Consider the following 21,441-nt stretch of genomic DNA (forward strand, 5'->3'; position numbering starts at 1 on the left):
CTTTGCCCAGATCCATCAGAAGAATCACTATCTATGGCAGCTATAGCCTTACAAAATGTATTTCTTAAATAATTAAGACTTGAAAGTCGAAATTACTTCTTGATCCATGAGCTGCAGAATGGATGTTGCATTAGCAGGCACGAAAACAACATTAATCTCGTTGTACATCTCCATCAGAGCTCTTGGGTGACCAGGTGCATTGTCAATGAGCAGTAATATTTTTAAAGAAATTTTTTTTTGAGCAGTAGGTCTCAACAGTGGGCTTAAAAATATTCAGTAAACCATGTTGTAAACAGATGTGCTGTCATCCAGGCTTTGTTGTTCCATTTATAGAGCACAGCCAGAGTAGAGCTTAATTCTTAAGGGCCGTAGGATTTTTGGAATGGTAAATGAGCATTGGCTTCAACTTAAAGTCACCAGCTGCATTAGCCCCTAACAAGAGAGTCAGCCTGTCCTTTGAAGCTTTGAAGCCAGGCATCGACTTCTACTCTCTAGCTATGGAAGTCCAGATGGCATCTTCTTCCAATAGAAGGCTGTTTCGTCTACACTGAAAATGTGTTATTTAGTGTAGCCACCTTCATCAATTGTCTTAGCTACATCTTCTGGATAACTTGCTGCAGCTACTACATCAGCACTTGCTGCTTCGCCTTGCACTTTTATGTTATGGAGATGGCTTCTTTCCTGAAACCTCAGGAACCAACCTCTGCTGGCTTCAACCTTTTCTTCTGCAGCTTCCTCACCTCTCTCAGCCTTCACAGAATTGAAGAGAGTCAAGGCCTTGCTCTGGATGAGGCTTTTGGCTTAAGGGACTGKTGTGGCTGGTTTGATCTTCTATCCAAACCACTAAAACCTTCTCTGTATCAGTAATAAGGCTGTTTCGCTTTCTTATCATTCGTGTGTTCACTGGAGTAGCACTTTGAATTTCCTTCAAGACCTTTTCCTTTGCATTCACAGCTTGGCTAACGGTTTGGCGCAAGAGGCCGAGCTTTCGGCCTGTCTCGGCTTTCGACATGCCTTCCTCACTAAGCTTCATCATTTCTAGCTTTTGATTTAAAGTGAGAGGCGTGCGACTCTTCCTTTCACTTGAACACTTAGAGGCCATTGTAGGGTTATTAATTGCCCTAATTTCAATCTTGTTGTGTCTCAGGGAATAGGGAAGCCTGAGGAGAGGGAGCGAGATGGGGGAATGGCTGGTGGAGCAGTCAGAACACACATTTATTAAGTTTGCCGTCTTCTATCAGTGCGGTTCGTGGTGCCCCAAAACAATTACAGTAGTAACATCAAAGATCACTGCTCACAGATCACCATAACAGGTATAATAATAATGAAAAAGTCTGAAATATTGYGAGAATTACCAAAATGTGACACAGAGACACATGTGAGCACATGCTGTTAGAAAAATGGCACTGATAGACTTGCTTGATGCAGGGTTGCCACAGACCTTCAATTTGTAAAAAACGCAGCATCTGCAAAGCGCAATAAAACGAGGTATGCCTGTATGGAGATGGTTCTTGGCCCTCTGTTGGCTTTGAGCAGGAAAAGCAACTTAGGCAATTAAGTCTGCTTAAAAGAACATACATCCATAACATTGCTTACTAGGATCATTAGTTTTGTTTTGAAATTCATTTTGATGAGTAAATAGCGGGACCACTGTTGCAACAGTCAGGAAAGACTCAAGAAACGCTCAGCATACATTTAGATTGAGGGATTACTAATGAAGAACTCCTAGTTAAGTAATTAAACTTGTTTATCAAAGTGAACCTGCAACCAGCTTGTTGTTATAGAGATACTGTACGCGTGGGATCCTGTTGGGAAGACTGGCGGTGACCCTGCGAGGGTTATCAGTGGGGACGGCAGCCTGGCCTCCCAGTCGCTATTGCCTCACTGCCTCCTACCTGCACTAAATCATTAAAATAGGCTTTGAGAACCCGCTTTTCCCCTCGTGAGGCAAGAGCGCCTCTTACCTAAAAAAAAAAAAAGGGGGGGGGGCAAACGGCGCGGTGGCGCCAGGCCGGGCCTCCTCTCTCTGAGGGAGCCGAGGCGCCCCGCGGGCTGCCGGCGGTGAAGGCCGTCCTCCCGCGGCGGGGGCACCCGGGGAAGCGGCCATGGCGCCGGCCCGGGCCCCTCAGCGCCCGCCTCGAGCGCGCGAGCCGCCCCCTCCCCCCACGCGGCTCCCGGAGGCGGGAGCGTCACGTGACAGCGCGCCACTGGGCCCGCCCGCCGCCCGCCGCCGCCGCCAATCAGGGGGCGGTGCCTGGCAAACTCGCGCGTTGATTGGAGAATCCGACCTGCTGGTCAGCGGGGAGGTGGGGGAGGGAGACGGGGGAAAGTCTGCTGCCGGGACAGGGTGTCCGAGATGGCGGCGGCGGAGCGGCAGGACGAGGCGGAAAGGTAGCGGCGCCCCCCGGCCTGTGCCCGCAGCGGGAGGAAGGTGGCTGCGGGGCTGGAGAGGAGGGACCCTCGCGACCCTGCTGGAGGGGCGGCCGGTGCCTCGGGCGCCCCCTGCCACCCGGGGTGGGGGGGGGAGACCCGCCTCAGCGGCGGCGCGGCCGGGCCGGGCCGGGGGCCGCCGCCGGCAGCCGCCCGAGCTGCGCGTCACGGCGCCTTTCCTGCCCGCTTGCCTCTAGGAGCAGCATAAAAGAGGCGGCCAGAGCCCGCCTGAGGAGGCACGACGTTGGCGGGAGGTTCTCCGGGCTGCCGCTGCCCAAGGCGTCCGTGCTGCTGCCGCTGATGGTGAGGGGCGGCGAGCTGTGCCTGCTGCTCACCGTCAGGTCCATGCAGGTACGCGGCCGCCGCGCCCGGCGGGCTCCGGAGAGGGCGCGGGAGCGAGGCGGCGGCGGCGACGCGCTGCTGGGGGCTGCGCGAGCGCCGCCCTCCCCTAACGGCTCTCAAACGGGAGCGCGGGGAGCGCGCGAAGGGTCCCGAACGGCCCAAACCCCGGTGGCCCCGGTGCTTGTAGGGCAGGAGAAGGCTACGTTCCTAGAAGTCTGTGCGGCGGTAAAAGGCGGCTTCCAGGACAGGAAAGGAAACTCCGATTCTCTTTACTATGGCTTGAATAAGAAAACTGGTTACGCAGTGGGGTTTTTATGAATGTGGCTTTTGAACCTGCTTTTAGTGTTACTCGCCTTGCGTTCAGATAGCAAAGGAAAGGCAACAATCTAAACCCACTGCAGCTTTTCTGTCAGCATTTTGTTTTCTTTAAAAATCCCCTTGGGCCCCCCTTTTTTTTTTTCCCTAGATCATCTGCTTTTATTCAGAGCTCACTTACTTATGTGGGGTTTTTTTGTTACTGAAAAGTGAAGGGGATTTTTTGTCTTGCTTAGAAATTCTAAGACCCTAATGATTACAGTTATTCAGCTAATAAATTGATAGTAAATGGGCTTTTTACTGATCTTTGTATAGGCCTATTCCTATGATGTACAAAAAGGTAGCATTATTTCAATGTGTATTTTAGCTGTTCTCGCTCTTGCCTTAAGTATTTTAATCTCGCTGTTCAATTTGGTTGTCTGGGTTAATCTGTCAATCTCATATGCAAGGAAGAAGACAAAATGTGAATTTGAAAAAACATATAGTATGATTTGTGCAGTACTGTACAAGTTACTATATGTAACTTGTGCAGTACTGTACAAGTTACATGAAGTAGTTCTGTAATGTGAACCAGTATCTGTGTGGATCTAAGGAGAAACGTTAGATGTGTTATACTAAACAGTAATACTCCTTTAAATTCTAGCTGAGATCATCACCAGGGGAAGTGTGTTTTCCAGGAGGTAAAAGTGAAGCAGAAGATAAAGATGAAATTGATACCGCTCTCAGAGAAGCCAAAGAAGAAGTAGGACTCCAGCCAGAGGAGGTGGAAGTCATCTGTAGGCTTGTGCCTGGGATTGATAAAGTAAGCAATATACTGAACAAGTCAGCATATCATTAGAAAACAAGCTTAAAATCATGTTGTTGTCACTTGTAATCATACTTTCCTTTCGTAAGGTTAATAACGATCTTTTCAAGCCTATTACTGTGAATAGCCACTGCTTCTTAAAGTACACAGCCCGTGTTGCCAGCAGAGTGAGAGAAGAGATTCTCTCTATTTGGCATTTGTGAGACAACATCTGAGTACTGTGACCAGTTATGGGCTCCTGAGAGCCTGTACTGGAGTACCAGAAGGCCACTGGCAAATTGAAAGTTGAAAGCCACCAAGTTGAAAGCCACCAAGATAGAGAAGGGATGAGAGCACATAGAGTGTGAGGAGAGGCTGAGAGAACTGGGTTTGCTCAGCCTGAAGAAGAGAAGGCTAACAGGGGATCCAATTACTGTCTTTAACTACCCCCTGGGTGATGATAGAGAAGATGAAACTAGGCTCTTCTTGAAGGTGTGCAGTGAAAGGACAAGAGACAGTGCAAACAAGCAGCAGCAAGGGAGGTTCTGGTTAGATGCAAGGAAAATATTCTTCACCATGAGGTTAGCTAAACAGTGGAACAGATTGTCTTGAGATGCCGTATAATTGCTGTCCTTGGAAATGCACAGAACTCATCTGGACAAGGCCCTGAGCAACCTGATGTAACCTCAAAGTTAACTCTGCTTTGAGCAGGGGGTTTGAACTAGGTAACTTCCAGAGGTCTCTTTCAGCCTGAATTATGTGGACTATGATTCTGTGATTCTGTTTGCAACTTTATGAAGACTTCTTCCATTCTGGAGATGTCTTTGGAGTGTAAGTCACTGTTTGTTTGTAAATTCACAGGCTGTTAGTTTCTAACAATATTTTGCATGGAATCAGTTTTTCCATTGTACAGAGGGGATATTAAGTTGTAAAAGATTTTATTTTTGATGTTAAGGTGTCTTTTTGATGTAACAGTTTATTAATATTCTTTGATTTTTGTATCTGTTAGCTCCTTACTGTTAGCAAGATCCTTGCCACATTAAAAAGACAGAGGATTAGTCTTAAAATTGCATTGTAAACATGCTTTATTTATTTCTTTCAGTTATTATTTTGTGTAGGTAACATCAGACCCACGCACTTCAGAGGCTATAAGTGAAAAGGATACACTCAGTTTTTATAACTGTTTTCAGTGTTTTCCAGTGAATTGCCTCAGTCAGTAGGAAGGAACATATTTTGATCATATTCTTCAGGCACCTTTAGAATATACAGGAAACACTGAACTCTTAATGCCCTGGTAAAGTACTGTCTACTTCTGTAGTTATTTCCTCAAAAAAATTAAAATAAATTGAGAACTCTCAAAAGTTACTTAAAACAGTACAAATTGTTGAATATGATGCAGCTTTGATTTTGGACCATAAATTTTTACCTGTCAGATTCTACTTTGGCTCCCCTGTATGTACATTCAAAGTGATTTTTGTCTTAGATGGAGTCCCTCCAGACTTGCATCAAACTAACAGTACAAATGTTGAGTTTGCCATTAATGCTTATTGTTACTTAAAAAATGGAATTAGTAAGATAAAGAGGACACTAATAGTCTTCTGGTTATGCAAGCGACCATTTCAATAGATTTTGCCTCCCTATGGAAGAAGGGATAATCTTCAAAATAAAAATGTGCATAAACCAGCAGTTTCAAAATGTATGTATTGTGTGTATATATATAAATATACTCTTATCACATATGTAGAGTGTGTGTATATATAGTATGTGTGTATATATATAAAATAAAAGTATAAGTGATTTGAAAATTTTGAATTAAAATCAGAACACCCCAAAATAAGTCAAGCAGACATGTGAGAACATGCTTCTGTTTTTTCTTTCTCTAGCAGATTGAGAAACCTTTTTAGCAGCTGTATGATCATGCAGCATGAGCAGAATATTAGTTAAAGCAATGCTTAATTAATATAAAAAGAGAGTTTTAAGAAGTTTGAAAGTTTATTTAAAAGCAAATATAAATATCTTGCCATTTGAAGGACTAAAATTGCATTACAAGTATGAATATTTCATAGCTTTCTCGTACTCATCTGAAAAGCTTTTAAAATAAAGAACTTGCCTTTACTTGGTACAAAATTAGTGTTTGTTTCTTGTTTATTTTCTTCTAGAGGAATCATTTGGTAACACCAGTTGTAGGATTTATAGAGGATACATTCCAGGCCACTCCTAATCCAGATGAAGTGAGTGATGTTTTTGTGGTGCCATTGGAGTACTTCATCAAGCCCTTAAATTACATGACCTTGCCTTATAAAACTTCATCTGGTCACTCAGGTCGGATGCATTGCTTTACATATGATGACCATGAGCATAAAATGTCATTCAAGATATGGGGACTTACTGCACACTTTGCTGTATTTCTTGCTCTTGTAATTTTTGGAAGGAGACCTACCTTTGAAGTTGATTATGATCTTGACAACTTAATTTCATCTGCTGTGCAGAACTTCATGAATTTATATGCATCAATATATGAAAGGAAGAAAAGTAATCTATGAGATATAGGACTGCCAATTAATGAAATTTAATGAAATTGGTGAAAAAGAAAAAGGTTTTGGTTTATTCTCTTTGTACCTGTTATTTGATTTAATTTCACATTTGCATTTTTCTGAATTGGGAACTTTAATTGGATTTTAAAAAGTTCTAATAAGTTAACAAACCCTAATTAGATTCATGTAATTACTGTATCTATGTTAGGGTTGTCAAAAGCGCACAGTATTTTTGATGGACTTGTAGTTAATATACTGACTTGGAAGATAAAGGTTCAATTTCTGCCTTTGTCTTGTGTGATCTAAGATTCTTTCTCTGATTTGCCTTTCTTTTGCATAGTGAGATAATACTGCTCTCTTTTTCTACCTTTTATCTGTTTGAATTAAATATAAAAATTTTGGAGGATCTGTCTGTCTCTTATTCTGTGACGTACCACATTATGGCATAATACATATAGTCTTGTTTAGTATCTTTAAGCACTGTTATGAAACACACAATCAAATTATAGATTGTGAAAGCACCTGTCACCTTCTTGCTTTTTGTGGGGTTTTGGAGGGAAGATTGAGGTTTAATGAGTTTTATTCCTTTTGCTCAATTTAACATTTCTCATAGGAAATCTTGTAGGCTATGGAAAGCTTAGTGTACAGGTAATGATACTGAACTTTCTTCCTCAGCATCTTATTAGCATCACTCATTCAGCTTCTAGGAGTCATTTTGAAGAGAGCGAAGTAGAGTTCAGTATTCATAAAGACTGAAGTGCTTATTGCACCTTTACCAGTCACCCTGGCAATGTCAGGTACATGTGTTCTTTGCGCTGTGAAACCTTGTTTACTAGTTGCTGGTGGACTAGCAGCTTATTCATAGTGGTCATATTGTGGCCAAATGATTCCGTTTTTAAAAGCACAATTGAGTTAGGCTGGATTTGAGATGTAGTTTAGAAGTGAACAGGTTACCAGTCCTTAAACAGCTGATCTTCTCTGAGTAACAAGTGTGAGTTTAAAGCATTCAGGGTCTCTCAGTTGTCATGTTTGATCATGTTTGATAATATTGAAAGCTGTTTCTCCAGAATAAAAGTTGCCTTTGTCCTAACTCAATAGCTGTATCATATTCTCTGGTGATAAAATGAGTTGCAGGCACTCTTTATGAATTGTTTTGTAGTTAAGCAGAAAAAGAAATTTTTATATTAAGCAGTTTTCATGGAATACTTAGTTGTTTGCAATTTGAGCAAAAGGCATCCTTTTTTACAAATAAGTGTTTCCCAAATATGACTTTTATAGCTAATTGTTATTTTCTAGAAAACCCAGTTCTAAGATTTATCTATTTATTTATTTTTTTTTTTTAATGGCTTCCGATACTGCATCTGTAGCATGCTTTGGCTACTGTGCTAGGGCAGTAGCCTTCAGGCACTGAAACGTTAGCTTGTGTCTTGCTGATAACTGCAAGATGATCTTTTATGGAAGAAGAAAAAGATTTTGGAGTTATGCTCAGCTGAGGGAAATGTACCAAAAGAATTCAAAGCTAAAATCAATGCAAATCTTCTTGCAAGGACTGAGTTTTCTTTTTGCCTCTTTCTTCAAGTTGCAGATCTATGATTCCTTACTATTTGTCTCTCCCCAGAGGTAATTAAGTGGTAGGTATCCTACCACAGTATTCTACCTGAAATATTCTTTATGTTGTGGCATTAAAAAAGTTGTAAGATTGGCAGTCCCAAAACTGGGATGGAAGAGGCCTCAAGAAATAGCCTAGTATCTTGCCACCTAAATATGGGATTAGCTATATGATATCCTGATAAATACCTAACTTTTTCTTAAGCTTCCCTAGACAGTCTATTCTAGTCCTTTAAACATTTTTAACTTTACAAAGTTCATCTAACTTAACAAATATTATCTGTAGCAAGGAAGACTTATTTAGTGAGAATACCTCATTTCCCTAGTTACTTTCTGCATATCTGAAGACCATGCTACTGCGTCTTCCTGAGGCTTCCTTGGACTTAATGATCAGATTTCCCCAATCTTTTTTTGTCAGTCATATTTTTCTAGATCTCTTGTCATTCTTGTTGCTTTCCAGACTCTGTAGTGAACCTTCTTCTTTCCCTTTATTTTATTTTTTTCTTCTCCTTTAAATATGTGATAATCAAACCTGGACACAGTACTCCAGCTAACCACTTATTTGGGTTGGGTAGGACAGGATGACTGCACAGCTCCTTTTCATATACGCCACTGTGATTTGCCCTTTGTGCAGCAGCATGGTAGTATTGACTCATATTCCACTTCTTTCACTGAAGCTGCCTGTGAAAAAAATCTGCCAGTTGTTCCTATACTTATTTATTGTATTCTGTATTTGAACAGTTGATTATATCTACCTACATTTAACACTTTGCATTTGTCCTTATTGAATTACATCCTGATTTTTTTTCCAAAACACTGTAATTATCTACTAGTGTGTTTTCAGACATTTCCATTTTACTGTTATCCTCCAATTTAGAGAATATTTTTTCTGTTTCATTTACAACTTAGAGTAAGCAGTACTCGGAACAGGCCTCCACAGAAGCCTGATCTTGGTAAGTAGCTGCCCTTTGACAATGAACTGTTAACTACTGTGTGTAGTTTTCTAACCAGCCATGTGAGAACTACTACTAGTTTCATATAGACCAGCGCTCCTTATCGTGCAAATGGGAACATGTGGCAGAACTTTATCCAAAACTTGAAGATCGACACTTCTCCATTTACAACAAGCCTGTTACCTGCCACATAAAGGAAATAGACACATTTGTCAAAAATAGTTCATGTGAAGAAAATATCAGTTGCTACATATGTCTTTGCTAATCAAAGTTCTTACATGAGTTACTTGTTCTGATATTTTTCCCAGGAATTGGAACAATTAGTCTGAATTCTCTAGTTCTTTCATAGGGCACTCGTTGCCTTTTCCCAGCCTCTATTATGGAAGAAGATAAAGTTCCCTAAGCTTCAAAGATAAGTGCTAGTAGATTTGAATCGATTCTTTGACAATGGCTATAGCGCTGGGAAGTTTCAAAAGATTCAACCAGCTTGAACATTTTAGCATATCTAAGTACTACCAAACCTGTCATATTCTTACATTAATTCTTTTGGCATCTATGTTAATCATGCTTGATATCAGTTGACTCTTAAGTTAAAAAGAAAAAAGGCACTTTTATTTTTATATATATATGTGTGTGTATATATAAAAATGTACACACACTTATACATACATATATATATGTATGGTTTTTTTTAGCTGGGATGAAATTCTTAAAGAAGTAGTACTCACATTTATGAACAGGTTTATTTTCATTGTTAAACACTTGTGACCTTGTTTAAACATTTAAGATAAACCTAACTTTAAACTCTTCATTGTATTATTCATATCCTTAGTGGTTTATCCTAATGCTAATGTATACAGGGAAAATAACTAATTAAAATAAGAACATTGTTAATTAAAATAGAGCAAACCAATTAGACCTTCAATTAGTAAACAAAATGGGTACCAAGTGACATAATTACCAACTTCTCCTCCTCTGGTCCCAGTAGGCTTTTTTCTTCCTTATCTATCTACCAAATCCAGCAAAGAAATCATACAAGTTCAAACCTCGGTTTTACTTCTCCTTTTTCAAATGTTGTTCTTGTCCCTACAGATCCACAGAACAACAGTTAGGTTTGCTCCTTTTATCAACTGCAAATCTTGTTTTTTAATCAAATTAACCATTTGAACTAGCTGAAAAATGAAACTTGCAGAGGTCCAGCCAGAAACCCGTCAGTGATTTGCAGTAAAACCACTGAGGCTTCATGCTGATGGGAATGCACATCAGGACCTACACACTATGCATCCTTGATAATCTTACTGATACCGGGTTTGAGATTTGGGAACTGTTTTCTTAATGTGTTTAAAAAATATATATTTATTTATTTATTTTTAAGATATCCATCTGGCATTTGAGTGCCCAAACTACTACTTTGAGCACAAAAAGAATAGAAGGAAATTTAAGCACCTATTACTAAAACTGCCATTTTGCAAATCCCACACTTGCTAGTGGGATTTTGTTTCCTTAGGCAATCTTTGGATGAAATATTTCCACAGTTCTTGAAGCAGAAACTAGTGCAGGACTCCCCCACCCCAGTCAGACAGTTGCCTAATCAATCAGTATCATATTCATGCTCCCTTTCTTACTTTCAAACCTAAGGAGTGGAGAGTGCCCCAGGTGGAGTATCATGAGATCTGGTGATTCACACATTTGTCAGGATACTACCACTGAAGTGTAAGAGAACTAAAACTGGATATTTCTGATCCTGGGTAAGAACCTTGTATACTTGAATATTGTACTAAAGGGAAGTTGCAGCTGTTACATACTTCATGGTTTTAAAGGAGAACATGACCGTGGTTCATCATGTGAGATCAGATTTGTGGCAGATCTTCTGCGGAGGTGAATCTTCCCCTGGGCCTTGGGCTGCAGGGAAGATGTGTAAACTTAGCAAGGGAAAAGATTTAGCAAATCAGTTGTTCTGAGAATTTCCTACTGAGAAATGCTGTGCTCTGCCCCTCGAATTGGTTCACAGCCCGAGGCGATTAGCTCCCCCCTGCACTGTATAGAAAGTTTTAGGCATCTAACAAAGGCCCTGGTTTTCTGTCATGCCATGGGCCTGGTGCCTTGCAGTTAGGCACAGCAGTGTTAAATGTTACCATGCCTAAGTTCCCTTTCAGATCTGTCTTTAAATTCATGTAACAAAGTGCTTATCAAGACCTGGGTGTCCCAGTGTTCTCTCTTACTAGTCCTCTATTACACCTGAATATTACAGAAATGGATTTGTATTTTGTATTTGTATTTTATTTTGAATGTGGTGATTTAAAGGATTCCTTTACTTGGAATTATTGATTGCAAATGTATTTATGTCATGCAAATGCATTTCAGTATGGTATGTTAATATGGCTACCAATCTGTAAAGGTGTTTTATACATGTATTTTTACCCTCTGAACTTCTTCTCATAAACAAATCGCAAAGGCCATTGCTCAGTTGAAAAGTGCTATTAAATAAATGCTGTTAAATATATTAAAAATAGAGTCCAGAATCCTTTCTCAAGCAATGGGGTAAGTAATGCAACATGACAGTGAAATGAATGCAAAGACTTGTATCAGAACAAAAAATTACTGATATGATGTAGAATTAACTAAAAATAAATAGTATGAAGTTAAATGTGAGTTGTTAGTCATTCTTTTAGTCAATGTGCAGTGATTCAGCATTTAACATTTCTACATTTTTGAGTGCTCAAATAATCAGGCTTTTGGTATTTAATGTTTATGCAAACATTTAACATTTATATAAATTTGATAGGTAAATTGGTATTTAACAATTATAACTGTATTGAAGAAAATCTAATGAAAATTACTCATAAACGGATATATATACCAGTTTACAGCACTTCTGTATTGGGAGAAACATACAATGTTCAATGCACTCAGTTTAATTAAAATCCTTGTTACTTTTGCATAGTTAGAGTTCATGTAGGGTTAAGAGTCATAGTTAGATAAGAATGTAAATACTCAAGAAAGGACATTATTTATAGTCAGCCTATGCCTACATCATATTATATATATAAACAGTATGAAATCTGGAGAAGTTTTTGTCTTTCAAGCTCATTTAAATGCTTACAAGTCAATATAATGTACGTACAAGGATTCTTCTTTTTTTTTTTTAAGTAGGTTGCCATAGCAATGCAGTTTTCATAGCAGTACATGTTAAACCATCTCCAGTTAAAATTTTTTTAGTTATAATGGAAAGGGCCATTAGATCCCTCCTTCCCTCTAACCTTCTCCCCTCCCAGAATATAATCTAAGAAATTAGGTAGATAGAAAAAGGAATCATACTTATTTCTGATATCTTGCAGAAACTACAATTCTGTAGCCAGAACATTCATTTAGGGATGGGAGAGATTCAACATAAATTTGTTTTATGTCACTAAAACTGGCACCCAAAGAGTAAAAGGAGTGCTTTATGATGTTAATTAAATTTACAATACTATATGGTTGCCTGCTGCTTAGTGCTTTAGATCTGGGGTAGGCTTTGTTTGTTTTTTTCAAAACAAAAAATAACTGCACTAGGAAGGAAAACATCCAAGTAGTAATGAAACATTAATGAAGAATAATCATCTTGTTTGTCAGAATCTGCTGCAGGGGAATGGTTGTTCACTGGCTAGCAATAGACTCATTATTTTGGACACACTTCTCATCCTGAATTCTGTAATCCGATAGACTGGGATGACCATTTATTGACCTGCGTGTATCTTCACCTCCACTCTATTATAAACTACCTTTGGATTCATCTTGTATTTAAAGATATATTCCTACTACTTGTCCTACAGCTGCTGCAGTGCTTGTCAGTTAGCACAGCTGCTTTAAAATATTTGCATATCTGTTCCTAATTAAATGCTGCCTGTAGTAAAATCCAGTACTACTGGCAACAAACATAGGAAGGGGGCTTCAGAAGAAAGCTAAATTTGTCTTTGAACCCTATGATAGATCATAATGCTACACTATAGCCCCTGTAAGAGTCAGATATCCAATTTGTTGAAATGAGCAAGAATAATCCCAGGTTTAGAGTTCTATACGTGTTTGAAGGATTAAGGATGTAGTGCTATAATTCTGTAGTTAGCTAGATTAGTATATAGAAACAAACACCTGTAGAAAAGGGATTGACAAGTAGGACATATTCTCTGTTTTAGATAAACCAAATGAAACAATCTTACTTTCTTTTAAGTTAATTGCTGCACATCTGTAGCTGACATAAATCATGATAATTTCATTGACTTTAGTGCAGTTGTGCCTAATTACATGCTGTGAGGCTTTGGCTCATACTGCAGACCTACTTTAACTGGTAATGTATGTTATCTCAATTATATTTCCTCTTCTATCTTTTCATTCATTATTTTTAATATTTGCATAACAGGTGTTATCAACAGTTTGTTTAGAATATAGTAAATTAGTTGTTTTTAAAATATTAGGGTGTAATTCTTAGATTAAGAGCAACATTCTTTTAGATCTTCTATAGTATGGATATGCAGATATTCATGGGAAACAAACAATAAAATGGGAGTGCTGCAGTTCTGTCATTGCCAGGTTTCATTGCTAAAAATGGAAGTCACACAGAATTCATTATTTGAGGCTTTCAGCTATTAACAGTCAAATCAGAAATGCAGTAACTGATGAATTAGTAGGAGAAGTAAACAAAGGTTTGCCAATGCTTGGGAAGCTGGGAATACCATTAACAAATGGAAGTTGATGGAATACACCTGGCATCAAATTGTTCCCTATTTGAGGCCAAAAAAAAAGTGTGTGTAAAAGGTGTATGTAGTTGGGTGTATTCTTTATGATCCATCAGTCAGAAAAAGAGTGGAAGACAGCCCCAAATCAGGTTGAAAGCTTTATATCTGTGAAAACCTGTTAACCTGAGCAGAGCTCCAGAAGGCTCTAAGAAAAGAGAAATGATTTAGAGGTGAGAGCACAGGAGTCTGTGATACAGAAACAGAATCTATTTGGGGAGGGGAAATAGGAAGTGGTTGCTGTAGCAGGGGCTATGATTAGATCTCCTCTCTGGTAAAAGGAAAAGGCCAAAGAACCTGAAAGACTGTAGGAAAGCGAGGTGTGCCTGGAGAGGGGAACCAGGTGCCTTGCAAGGGCCCAGCAGCCAGCCTGGCTGCAGACCCCGCGAGAGGGTCCCCCCGCACAGCCTGGCTCAGCACAGCACAGCCCCTCAGGTCGGGATCCACCATCAAAACTGCCTTACGCTGGCTACTTAGCTCCGTAGGGCAGCTAGATGCAGGCTTATCCAAATAACATAATGCATAGCTATTTGGAATATGACTATATTAATATATATACTCAGCATCAAATAATTGCCCACACTTTGCCCATACTGATTTTAATTATTAGAATTTGCTGTGGTATTTACTCCAGCTTTGAGTAAAGGTAATTGATTACCACACTTATTTATTTACCACATAAAACAGCACTCTGAAATTAAGAGCACCAGTCAAAATAAATGCTCCAGTAAAATTTTATGAAATAGCACTGGTAGTTAGATATTTTCATAGATATCTTACTAACTATCTTAATATTTTTAACAAAATGCATACAATTATATATCTGACATTTTCCCTCTCTAGCTTCTGTATATCTTGCCACTACAGAGCAGGCATTTGTATCTTATTTTGTGATGTAGTGGGAATCACCTAATTCCTGAGCTTGTTTTCTCATGTCTTTTGTCCATTTTGGCTATTAAGGATATAAAACACTGGTGTTAAAACTTTGCAGTAATTTCACAACCAGTTCCACTTTTAAACTTCTAAATCAAATTCTGTTTACAAGCCCCACTTCTGAAGTTTAATTTCCACTGGGACTGCAGCTCTGTAAGTGAGGCCTCCTAAAAGACTTCTGGTTGGAGAAGACTGTTACCAGGTGGGGATTATTATCCAAAGACTATCCTACAAAAGTGGAGCAAAGGAGAAAAGGTGGGGTAATTAGAAGAGAGACTGAGGGACAAAAATAACATGATATTATGTATTATTGCAGTGATAAATATCTTCTATAGCATATCTACCCCCATGTGGAGTTGTAAGGACATCTTTAGTTTTATAAAGCTAGTGAAAGGCAGAAGGTTCTTGCCCTTTAGCTCTAGCATAAAGCAGGCAGAGCTGTTTTAGCACATCTGTTGCAGAGTTACCACTTTTTATTTTTATTTTTTTCCCCTTCTGATTGTGGCTTTCAGTGAGGAACTCAGTGAAGTGCTAGAACAGTTGAAGAATGAGAAAACTGCACATGAAGAAAATGGTGACAGATATTCCTGGAGATTGTATTTTTAGGTTTACCTCCCTGACACAGGTTTTCACGTAATATAAACCATGAAGTAAATGCAGTTATGCCAGTTTACACCCAGCTGACACTGTAGTTCAAGTACTTAAATTAACCCATTTTTGTTTCCAAAGAGTTAAGCAAACAAACACATTTGTTTTACCAGTATATACACTGGTAAATGGGAAGTATCTATTACACAATATGCATTTAATACATTTGTCTGGATTTATCTGGTGAAGAGGACTCTGGTTTTTAATTTAGCTGTAAGCCATAAATTCAGCCCAAAGATGGGGCTGCTATCTAACATTGCCACTATGCAACATTTTGATACCTTCTGAGAATTCAGACCCAAGTAAGAAAGCTTTTCGCTTTTGACATCCTCCAAGTTGCATCTTTTACATCTGAACTGGTTATTCAAGGTTGTCTAAATTGAAAAGTTTCAGGTGAGGTGTTTTGTTTTTTTTGACAGTTGATGCTATGACTGTTACATGAAGAAAAAGTGTATTTGGAATTCAGAGAGAAGTAGGGAAGGTGAGGGAAGGTCAACAACAATAAAAAGAGGGGGAAAAGTTTCTTAGTTGCTCAGTCCACTGATCCCTTTCTAAGTATTTATTAACACTTATGTTCATGTTCAGAGGCCTTGCTTAATATATATCCTTAATAAACATCTTTCTGCTGAGCAAAAAAGCAGGAAAAGTCTGTTCTTGAAGGTTGTTCGTTAAGATACATTAAGAAAGCAACTGACATCAGAGTTCTTCAGCTATGTCCTCAGAGGCACAAATGCAGCAGTGTACATTCTGTTTTGTACTCTGGCCATTTTGGACTTGGCAACTGCACAACCTGCAGCCTGACTTTTATAAAYATTAAATATTTCATTTACCTATTAAACATTAAGGCTTATTAAACAGGATAGACAGATGTTTCGCAGTTTCTTATGGTGAGCAATCATATGGAGCTGTATTGCAAAACTCAGAATATAAAGACATTTCAGTCACATTTAGGCACTGTGAGTCAGATCTGCAGCTGGTGGAAATCAGTGCAGTTCCATTGATACTGGTGATTGGTCTACTATGTGAAGTTGTCCATCAGAAAAGCAGGCATAGTAAATTTTAGATTTATTCAGTACAAAAATGTGCTTTGCTCAAAAGCTTGAAGAAGTTTTCCTTGCTTTCAATGAGAACAATCAGATAAATATGACCAGAGCAGTTACTGAATTGGTAAACCAAATTTTTCTCCAAGCATCTGTCCATAGGAGTCCTTTAACACTTGCACAGAAGCCAGTTTCTTCAGCTCCCAGGGAGTAAGAATCCTAGGCTACCTTGCTCTCACCCAAAGACAGACAAAGCAAGGTAACACTGAGGCCCCTCACACCTGCCTGGGCAGCAAAATGAATCCTTTTCACAAACTCCCAGAAAACTTCTGAAATTCTTCAGAATAGTCTTCGGTCTTGTATTTCCAATGTATATAATTAAACCTTATCTGGACTGAATTCCTTCAATTGGCACTTTCTAGTGACTTTCAGGTGTACGTGTCTGAGCACAACAGACGAAGAGTCTTGAGGCTTCAGGCTTTCACTGTAGTACAGTGGGGTGATCCACCTTAAAAACCATCATAGCATATGTCTGTTCTCCTAAATTGAGGGCTGTATCTTAAGTAAATACTACCTTAGTTTATCTTTCATTCGCCGCTTGAATCTGACAGCACAGAAATGTGATATTGAAATGTTATCTTTTGGGAATAGTCTGTGTAAGGGTTATGTTGGGTTTTTGAGGTTGTTGTTGCTGGGGCTTTTGGGGGGAGTGGCACTTATTCTGTATGTGTTTTTAAAACAGAAAAATATTAAAGGTAGATTTATTTTCCTTTGCTAATTAAAAACAAAAATACAACTAGAGCTATGCCTGGTAGACTCACAGAGCAACCCTGTTTAAAGCTTTACTACCTGAATCACTAGGGACTTGAGTCAGAAAATCATCTCTATTCAAAAAAAAATTAACGTTTAATTTTAGGCATGAACTTGCTTCCCATAAAACCCACCAAAGCCTAGAAGGGCAAAATTAAGTGGTTTAAATGCTTTCCTGAGTGAGACTCCATTTAGATATTCAGTATTGTATTTAAAACTTCTGCTATTCCATCAGACTCAATACTGGATACAATTCACCTCAGTGTAAACTGTTCTGCACAAAATAGCACAAACCAAACAGGGGAARCTCAAGTCTCTTGCTAAAATTTAAATGTGGCTTAACCAAGGATTTCCCTGGACTAAAGAGGAGTTGGGTTTGATTCTTCTTTCATGATCAAAAATCAGACTGGGAACTACCAGAATGTGATATAGAGGTGAAAAAATTGTAAGTGTTCTTTGATAGTGCAGACCATCAGAGTCTATCAGGTGATCTGTTAAGACTGTGACATGCACCTTTGTGCTTTGCTTTCCTATTTCTCTTCTGTTTTCCTTCCGTTTCATGCCTTACTCACCTGGGCTCTGTTTACTGCTGTTGTTAAGTTCCTCCCAATAATCTTTTCTGACATATAAATACACAGGAGGTAAAAGATGGAGCATGAAAATAGATGCTCTCAAACATAAAAAAGCCATTGGTGATAGACTGCAGGCAGATGTTACCTGACCGTTCTTTATATCATATTTAGTGCCTCAACCTGCAGCAATCTCGACAACTGTCTGGTAAGTAACCCTTCTGTCTGTCTGTCTGTCTCTCCCTCTCTTTTTTTATCTATCCTTTTCCTGGGTGCCTTGGGGGTATTGGAGCAGTTATTCTGTTATGGAGCAACATTCTTTTTGTAGTGAAGGCAGCTGTGAAGCAACTAAAACATTTTTTTTAGTTGTGACCTAAGCATCCACTTAGATGTGTCAATTATTCCAGAGCTCATATGTCTTTGGTGAGCGGAGATATTTGAGTAACTTAAGTTGCTATGCTACATATTTCTAAAAGAGCCTGCATTACTGAAACCTGCTGGTTTGCAGACAATCTCAGACTAGTTGTCATATGAGTGTGCTCGCTCTTTATGTAAAAACTGATTTTACCGGCTGGCAGGTAGTTTACTGTGTATTTATCCACAAATTGTCCTTCTTTTTTTCCTTTAATTAAGGTAGAGCTAGAAGCCATTTCTGAAAAGGTGACCTAATCAGCCAACCTGATGGGGAGAGGGGGAGTATGAGCAGGAGAGGGAGGAAGATGGCAATAATTTGACCTGGGTTTCTGTGCTGCCAGAAGCAGCTACGCGGCTGTTATGATTCCAGCTGAGCAGTACTGCGTGGTGCATCGTTTTCATCGTTTCCTGGTCGGGAGGGGAGGAGGGGAGGAAAATGAGGGGGGACATTCATTTGCACAGCTACTCAAAATGCTCTGTGCTGAAGTATAGATGATGCAGAGGACATGGGTTGCTGCTCCATACAGCTATGTTTATTTAGTTAATTGAGTTGTCATGACAACTACTTCATCTAAACTGCTACAGTGTATAGGTTGTCATTGGCACCTGACTGCTCTAAGCAAACCATCATGCTTTCTAACAAAATTGGTAAACTCTTAACTGTTCAGTCTGCTTACAACTGGTGTTAAAGAATGCAGTTTTAATGGTAAAAAACAACCAAGGATTTACTTCTTTATAGTATGTCACCAAAGTTGAATTTTAGTGACTATCAGGACAACTTGTATAAGTATGGTTTGTAGGATCAAACCAAACTCACCCAGAACATTGCTGAAGAATGCCATTATACTCCCACGAAAGCTAAGGGAACAGTAAGAGTGAGATAAACCCTCATACAAGAAGTTTTTGGATATACGTTGTGATAAGAACGGAAGCTTGATGAACAGTCTAGGAGCATATTTCCTGCATGCACAGGGCTCAGATAGGCAAAATGCAATGTGAACTGTTACATAAACTAAACTAAATTAAATGTCCCAGCACAGATGTTTGCCATGTTAATTTGGGGTGCATCTCTTTGGTCTTTGCAAATTAAGTATCAAACCTGACATGAAAGTGGCTTTTCATTCTGACTGTTACAGTGCTCCCCCCCAGGTATGTTCTAACTCCTCCTTCATTTCATTTTGGGCTGGAAGTGCTCTTCTGCCTCATCCAGAAGAATTGGCATTTCATCTTGTAACCCACAAAAGAGCTGGCATTTCATCTTGTAACCCACAAAATATAAAACAATATAGAATTGTTCTGAACCTAGAAGATAAGCTGATAATGAATCTCAAGAGATTGATGGTGCTTAAATGAGCCTCTGAGTATATAATGTAGATGATTGACTGCTCAGTGTTAATACACTGTAACCTGAAGAAAAGATAGAGCAGTTTAAATTTGAGTCAAGGAATAAAATACTATCATTTTTCACATGAAGTGAATATTGTTTAATTTAAAGGGGCCTAGCATTCATTGTGATAATGCTTTCCACTGAACACAGTGGAAACTTGAATATCCCTATCCTGGCACAATCTGGCAAATATTCACACCTTAAGTGGCATTCCTTGGCACAACTGGCAGTTGAGTCATCTTTGCTGTGCCACTTTGCTTCAGAGCCGGACAAAAGGAGCATCCCCATAACCACCTAGCTCCTGGCCCTAAGTGACAATGGGTGGTTATGGGGATGCTCCTTTTGTCCGGCTCTGAAGCAAAGTGGCACAAGTTACTGAAGAGATTTTCAATTTAGAAAATGCTTGCCTTTGGGAGTGCACTGTGCTGAGGCTCTCCCCTTGCATCTGAAATCTTAGTAGTAGATGATGGGAAAGTGTCTGGAGGTAGAGCAAGAGTTGCAGCATGAGTCCCAGTCCTTGCTGAAGGGTGCTCTACCACTGTTACAACTCTCTGCTTCCTCTCTCCTTCAGCTACAAGGAAAGAGGTGGGAAAATAGTTAATAGCAGAAATCCCCCACCTTTGCTTGTCCTCAGCTTGGCCTATAAGAATAAAAAATGGATATTTTAGGGAAGAGGTCTGGGGCACCACATCAGAAATGAAAAGGTCTGGGAAAGAGATCACTGGCTGAAGAAAAATTTGGAAACTATTCCTCTAAGTTCTTGCAGTAAGGACGTATATTTTAATGTGACTGATACTCTGGGACATTTTAAGCCACAGCAATTCCCTGTTGCATTTCACAGGGTGGCCACATAAATAGCTGGGCTAAAACAACTGAGGAGAAAACACCTTGCAGCCGGCTGTGGGCATGAGCAGCAAGCAGCTGAGGGAGGGGTAAGTAGGAATATCCTGAATTCATGAATTGCAGCTTGATTTATAAAGGCTGAGTTAGCTTCTGACAGCTAATCTTCCATAACTCTTTGTGAAATAATATGTGTCCCTTTTTTGCCCAGCTGTGAGGTAAAATGTGTTAGGCTAATTGAAAAAGACATTTACCTCACAAATAGCGTGGTCTGTGGATGTGCAAAATCCATTACAGCGGCTCAGATGATAGGAAGTAACTCAGCAAGGCATCATATGTATCACAGGCATAAATCAATAAGCAGAGGACTGGAAGTTATGGCTTAGGGGTGGTTTTAAGCTCTGCCAGTGACTAGCTGCATGTTGTATAGGTTGTGATGCAAAGGTCATAAAGGCACTGGGTTGTGTAGTGCAAGATCTGCTCCACAAGGACTTCCTTCTTGGAAGGCACTGCTCAAAGGAGAGAGCAATGATAAAGGGGAGTTGCTATGAGGATGTATCATTAAGCATATCCTGTAATTCTGTTTCAGCTACGTCAAGGAGAAAATGTGTTAAGGATAAGGATGTGCTGTTATTAGGCTGGACTAACCCTCTCAGAATGGCTTTTCCCTGATAAAGGAATCTCCCATTCTCCTGGCAGAGAAATCCAGTTCCTGGCTAAGATACACGAGCAGAAAAATAGGACCCTGGAAGGAATCTATTCCTTCTGGGGGCCATTCTGTCTCTCATGTGGCAATACTATATGATGGGCCTAATGCATTACCGTTTTTGATGTCAAGAGATCTTTAATTGGAAAGCTATGACATAAGCATGTCAAGTTCCTCTGTTGTTATTATGGAAATAATCTCTTTCCTTTTAACTTCCGTTGTTTGGTTCTGATGTTGCTCGTTAGCTGCGCAGCTGTGATTGCTGTGACTTTTCACCAGAATCTTTGCTAAATTCTTAGAAGTCCCTCCCCAAATTTGGCAATGTCTTCTTATTTCTTGGCTCTATTTTTTTTAAACTG

The 21,441-nt window shown here is 39.6% G+C and overlaps 1 protein-coding gene across 3 annotated transcripts; it reads left to right on the forward strand.

Moving 5' to 3' along the window:
- The first annotated feature begins 2,322 nt into the window (after positions 1–2,322).
- Positions 2,323–11,613, forward strand: NUDT7 (nudix hydrolase 7). Of its 3 annotated transcripts, XM_026058624.1 has the most exons (6): positions 2,323–2,391; positions 2,628–2,781; positions 3,731–3,889; positions 6,031–6,102; positions 8,923–8,966; positions 10,605–11,613. In XM_026058624.1, exons 1-5 carry the CDS (start codon positions 2,357–2,359, stop codon positions 8,959–8,961), a joined length of 459 nt encoding a protein of 152 aa, XP_025914409.1. In that variant the 5' UTR covers positions 2,323–2,356; the 3' UTR covers positions 8,962–8,966; positions 10,605–11,613. The 3 variants fall into 3 exon arrangements, with proteins under 3 accessions (XP_025914409.1, XP_025914401.1, XP_025914392.1); XM_026058616.1 differs by having other exon boundaries at positions 8,923–11,613; XM_026058607.1 differs by lacking the exons at positions 8,923–8,966; positions 10,605–11,613 and having other exon boundaries at positions 6,031–6,811.
- Positions 11,614–21,441: the final 9,828 nt, after the last annotated feature.

The sequence above is a fragment of the Apteryx rowi genome, unplaced genomic scaffold, assembly GCF_003343035.1.
Source record: "Apteryx rowi isolate R43461 unplaced genomic scaffold, aptRow1 scaffold_1, whole genome shotgun sequence".
In the NCBI taxonomy this organism is placed as follows: Eukaryota; Metazoa; Chordata; class Aves; order Apterygiformes; family Apterygidae; genus Apteryx; species Apteryx rowi.

Excerpts from the sequence above, each read along its gene's own strand:
- NUDT7 (XM_026058607.1), top strand. The coding sequence starts at position 2,357 with ATGGCGGCGGCGGAGCGGCAGGACGAGGCGGAAAG. Across the intron at positions 2,782-3,730 it reads TCACCGTCAGGTCCATGCAG|CTGAGATCATCACCAGGGGA; the intron begins GTACGCGGCCGC and ends TTTAAATTCTAG. Across the intron at positions 3,890-6,030 it reads TTGTGCCTGGGATTGATAAA|AGGAATCATTTGGTAACACC; the intron begins GTAAGCAATATA and ends ATTTTCTTCTAG.